The 6,000-nt window shown below is 37.6% G+C and overlaps 1 protein-coding gene across 12 annotated transcripts in view; it reads right to left on the bottom strand.

Moving 5' to 3' along the window:
* Positions 1–680: 680 nt before the first annotated feature.
* Positions 681–6,000, bottom strand: part of LOC128211277 (uncharacterized) — an 84,758-nt gene continuing 79,438 nt past the window's right edge. For 10 of the 12 annotated variants that reach the window (XM_052915886.1, XM_052915882.1, XM_052915887.1 and 7 more), the window contains 2 exons: positions 1,835–1,984; positions 681–1,168 (listed from right to left, as the gene is read on the bottom strand). In XM_052915886.1, the coding sequence (XP_052771846.1) occupies positions 930–1,168; positions 1,835–1,984 (389 nt within the window). In that variant the 3' untranslated portion in view covers positions 681–929. Of the gene's footprint in view, positions 1,169–1,790; positions 1,985–6,000 lie in introns of all 12 variants that reach the window. The other 2 variants (XM_052915893.1, XM_052915894.1) reach the window with 2 other exon arrangements.

Raw genomic sequence — 6,000 nt, 5'->3', positions numbered from 1 at the left:
TTATGTTAAAAACCGTTGAATATATATGATTCAATTTTAATGTATTAATAGAAAACTCTAGGTCCCAATAAGATTGGCAAGTAGGTATGATATCATTTGTTTTGAAACCGAATTAATCGATGATTGTCCTTTGCATTTTAAGATAATTATTTTAAGAAATCTTTGCATACTCGAGCCAAATTTGGAGGTCTCATTGATCAGTAACAGATGAAATGTTTTGCCGACGTACTGTTTTACCACATTATATTAGTAGGCAATTAAAATCCACCACTTGTATTCTATGAAAAACATGAAACGTGATTAATTATGTTTCTCGCGTGCGTGCGTGCGTGTGTGTGTGTGTGTGTTAATGTATGTGTTGTCTGTCATTGTAGCATTGTTACGTTGTGGGTCTCTCGTTAAGTGAATGTGGCGATTTATTCAGCAGTAAGATCACTCATGGAATTGTAATTTGATAGCGATTTATTCAGCATTGTAATCACTCATTGTGATTTGCTGGCGATTGATTCGGCAGTGAAATTATTCTTGGAATTGTTATATGCTAACGGTTTATTCAGCAGTAAGATCACTCATGGAATTGTGATTTGCTGGAGATTTATTCAACACTAAGATCACTCGTGGAATTGTGATTTGCTTGCTTAAGGAGTAACGGCGCTTGAATGGTCTCAAATCAAGTCAAGTCAAGTCAAACAATGTTTATTCACTCATTCCATGATACATGGCAAATAAGGTTAAATACACAATACATATGTTATATTACACATCACAAACAAACACAAAGTACAACATGTAAATGTATATTTGATAAGTACTGTACAACGAATAATTAATAGAAACATTTGCGTACTGTCAATATTGATATCCCTTTATCATACAACTCAAAAGGCATATGGATAATACAGATATAACATTTGAATTGCCATCTTTTCTCATATGCCAAAACAAAATACACATAACGTAACAAATGTCAGAAGCAGATGTGTCATGAAATCATTCAATTGAGTAGCCGTATTACTGTATCCAGCCATTTCCGGCGTTTCGTTACACAGGGCGGTCTGGCAGGCACATCCGGTTCCGTAGAGGCCCTCGCTCCAACCATCGGCACATCCAGACCTGTTGATGTTATATGATGCCGCTGTCGTTGAAGATAAGCACCCACGTACTACGTCTGGAACAAATAAACACAGATCACTTACTTTTGACGTACATTATTTCATGATAAGCTCTAGAGAAATTACCAGCAATGCCTCTGAGTGCGCTGTGGTAACAGTATCGTTAACATAAGCATGCTTTATTATATGCATTTTAATGGCTTAAAGAAATTTATCAGTAAAGTAAATTTGATATTTTACTGTTTTGTAATTTTAGCCCTCTCTCAATTCAGAATGAAACGTCATCGCGCATAACACTGGGTCACAATTTCAACAACGTTGAGTTTGCATAAAATGTGCATGCTACAAAACACAATAGAAAGTTAGTTTATATCCGGCGTAGGCATAAAATGAATGTAAAAATGTTATTTTTAATGTAAGATTGTACTATATTTTACCTTGTGAACACCTTTACACCAAAAGTATTTTGATTACTTCTGGCTACGTCACCAATGCAAAAATAGCTTTTGGTGCTCATAAATAAATTGTGAACTTATACTACAACAATCACGTTCCATCTATATATCATAATAATATCATATATTGTACAGAACTTAAACAGTTATTGGAATAAAATGAACTATTAGCGAATTTGTGATTAGTAAATATCAATGTAATTTTTAGTAATCGTAGTTGTACTATAACTGAAATTGGAGGTGGCTAAGAAATGATTCAATGCAAACGTGTGTCATTCCAGGCGATATAGCAGTACACGCAGTTGTCGGACCCTGATGTCGAGCTTTGCGTACTTCCGGTGACGTCATCTTTGTCACAATTTGTGCCCAGGGAGCAATGGTAGCATGTTAATGTCGTAACACCTGATGATGACTGAGCTAAAAAGATATATTAACAAAGCTATAACACTAATGTCCAAGTGGTGACTTTTACTAAACATTTAGCATAACTTGAAGACAGAGATATGCATCTGTTCCAATAAATCGAACTTCATGCTATATACACATGATATGAAAAGCAAGTATCTATACACACAGCCTTATTATTGTATACAAGAGATGTTTGTCAAACATTATGCCCCCCTGAGCGCCATGTTGTCAGGATTATATGGACAATTGAATGAAAAATAAAATATGGACAATCAGAAAACCTTTTTTCAGCTTACAGTCACACTGACCTTGACCTTTGACCCACTGACCTCAAAATCAATAGGGTTCATCTGCTGGTCATGACCAATAAGCCTACCTAGTATGAGGTCCCTGGGTCAAAGCGTTCTCAAGTTATTGATCGGAAATCGTTTTTCATGTTAAGGTCACACTGACCTTGACCTTTGACCCACTGACCTCAAAATCAATAGGGTTCATCTGCTGGTCATGACCAATACACCTACCAAGTATGAGGTTCCTGGGTCAAAGCGTTCTCAAGTTATTGATCGGAAACCGTTTTTCATGTAAAGGTCACACTGACCTTGACCTTTGACCCACTGACCTCAAAATCAATAGGGTTCATCTGCTGGTCATGACCAATAAGCCTACCTAGTATGAGGTCCCTGGGTCAAAGCGTTCTCAAGTTATTGATCGGAAACCGTTTTTCATGTTAAGGTCACACTGACCTTGACCTTTGACCCACTGACCTCAAAATCAATAGGGTTCATCTGCTGGTCATGACCAATACACCTACCAAGTATGAGGTTCCTGGGTCAAAGCGTTCTCAAGTTATTGATCGGAAACCGTTTTTCATGTAAAGGTCACACTGACCTTGACCTTTGACCCACTGACCTCAAAATCAATAGGGTTCATCTGCTGGTCATGACCAATAAGCCTACCTAGTATGAGGTCCCTGGGTCAAAGCGTTCTCAAGTTATTGATCGGAAACCGTTTTTTCATGTTAAGGTCACACTGACCTTGACCTTTGACCCACTGACCTCAAAATCAATAGGGTTCATCTGCTGGTCATGACCAATACACCTACCAAGTATGAGGTTCCTGGGTCAAAGCGTTCTCAAGTTATTGATCGGAAACCGTTTTTCATGTAAAGGTCACACTGACCTTGACCTTTGACCCACTGACCTCAAAATCAATAGGGTTCATCTGCTGGTGATGACCAATACACATACCAAGTATGAGGTCCCTCGGTCAAAGCGTTCTCAAGTTATTGATCGGAAACCATTTGGTATTCCGACCGACCGACAGACAGACAGACAGACAGACAGACCGACCGACATGTGCAAAACAATATACCCCACTTTTTTCAAAAGGGGGCATAAAAAATGCTATATATGAATTTACTTATGACCAAATGGCTTGTAATAAAACAAAGCATAATTATGTTTAGACAAATATATCGAACGTTATGCTATATATAGACCTGAGATTGGAAGCGCTTTTTTACGCAAACAGTCTTTACAAAACGCAGGATATTACATATAAATGTACTAATTGTAATGCTTAAAGATTCATAATAACTTGTCTCATGCAATATATATTTTCAACATTATTAGATACTTAAAATACTTCCTCTAACACATCAATATTATTGAAACAGTAAGAACATAGCATTTCAACTCTATGGGTACCTGAATGCCAACCAATTCAATATATTGAAATGTTGTGACTTAAACAACTAAGTGCAGCTACATACTTTCTCAAATAGACAGGGAAATCCCATCTGGGGTTAAATTTTACATTTAAGTGATCTGAAGTGTCTTATTGCTGACCATCCATTTGGCAATTATTTCAATTTACTTCAACCTCTATTTTTCCAAGTTTAATCATAACGCCATGCAAAAACTACGTCAATTGTAGTGCTTAATGATTCTCGGAGATTATTTTTATCGTTAATACCTGCGTTAAGGTCGGATTTCAGAGACATGACTAGTCCAACAATATCTACTTCTTACCTATACACAAGTTTGACTGTGCAGACATTAACTAGTCCTATACTATCCACTTCTTACCTGTACACAGGTTTGACTGTGCAGACATAACTAGTCCTATACTATATACTTCTTACCTGTACACAGGTTTGACTGTGCAGACATGACCAGTCCTATACTATATACTTCTTACCTGTACACAGGTTTGACTGTGCAGACATAACTAGTCCTATACTATCTACTTCTTACCTGTACACAGGTTTGACTGTGCAGACATGACCAGTCCTATACTATCTACTTCTTACCTGTACACAAGTTTGACTGTGCAGACATAACTAGTCCTATACTATCTACTTCTTACCTGTACACAGGTTTGACTGTGCAGACATGACCAGTCCTATACTATCTACTTCTTACCTGTACACAAGTTTGACTGTGCAGACATAACTAGTCCTATACTATATACTTCTTACCTGTACACAGGTTTGACTGTGCAGACATAACTAGTCCTATACTATCTACTTCTTACCTGTACACAGGTTTGACTGTGCAGACATGACTAGTCCTATACTATCTACTTATTACCTGTACACAAGTTTGACTGTGCAGACATAACTAGTCAAACAATATCTACTTCTTACCTGTACACAGGTTTGACTGTGCAGACATAACTAGTCCTATACTATCTACTTCTTACCTGTACACAGGTTTGACTGTGCAGACATGACCAGTCCTATACTATCTACTTCTTACCTGTACACAAGTTTGACTGTGCAGACATAACTAGTCCTATACTATATACTTCTTACCTGTACACAGGTTTGACTGTGAAGACATAACTAGTCCTATACTATCTACTTCTTACCTGTACACAGGTTTGACTGTGCAGACATAACTAGTCCTATACTATATACTTCTTACCTGTACACAGGTTTGACTGTGCAGACATAACTAGTCCTATACTATCTACTTCTTACCTGTACACAGGTTTGACTGTGCAGACATAACTAGTCCTATACTATATACTTCTTACCTGTACACAGGTTTGACTGTGCAGACATAACTAGTCCTATACTATCTACTTCTTACCTGTACACAGGTTTGACTGTGCAGACATAACTAGTCCTATACTATATACTTCTTACCTGTACACAGGTTTGACTGTGCAGACATAACTAGTCCTATACTATCTACTTATTACCTGTACACAGGTTTGACCATGCAGACATTACCAGTCCAACAATATCTACTTCTTACCTGTACACAAGTTTTACTCTGCAGACATGACCTGTTCAACAAAATCTACTTCTTACCTGTACACACGTTTGACTATGCAGACATGACCTGTCCAAAAATATCTACTTCTTTCCTGTAGACAGGTTTGACCGTGCAGACATGACCAGTCCAACAATATCTACTTCTTACCTGTACACAGGTTAGACTATGCAGACATGACCAGTTCAAAAATATCTACTTCTTACCTGTACACAGGTTTGACTGTGCAGACATGACCAGTCCCACAATATCTACTTATTACCTGTACATAGGTTTTACTGTGCAAACATGACCAGTCCAACAATATCTACTTCTTACCGGTACACAGGTTTGACTGTGCAGACATGACTAGTTTAACAATATCTACTTCTTACCTGTACACAAGTTTGACTGTGCAGACATGACTAGTCAAATAATATCAACTTTTTACCTGTACACAAGTTTGACCGTGCAGACATGACTAGTCAAACAATATCTACTTCTTACCTGTACACAAGTTTGACTGTGCAGACATGACTAGTCCAACACTATCTACTTTTTACCTGTACACAATTTTGACCATGCAGACATGACTAGTTCAACAATATCTACTTTTTACCTGTACACAAGTTTGACTGTGCAGACATGACTAGTCCAACACTATCTACTTCTTACCTGTACACAAGTTTAGCCATGCAGACATGCCTAGTTCAACAATATCTACATTTTACCTGTACACAGGTTTGACTGTGCAGACATGACTAG

This window comes from Mya arenaria, chromosome 12 (assembly GCF_026914265.1).
Source record: "Mya arenaria isolate MELC-2E11 chromosome 12, ASM2691426v1".
Classification (NCBI taxonomy): Eukaryota; Metazoa; Mollusca; class Bivalvia; order Myida; family Myidae; genus Mya; species Mya arenaria.
The sequence above is the reverse complement of the archived record's forward strand: the minus strand, read 5'-3'. Positions and strand labels throughout refer to the sequence as shown.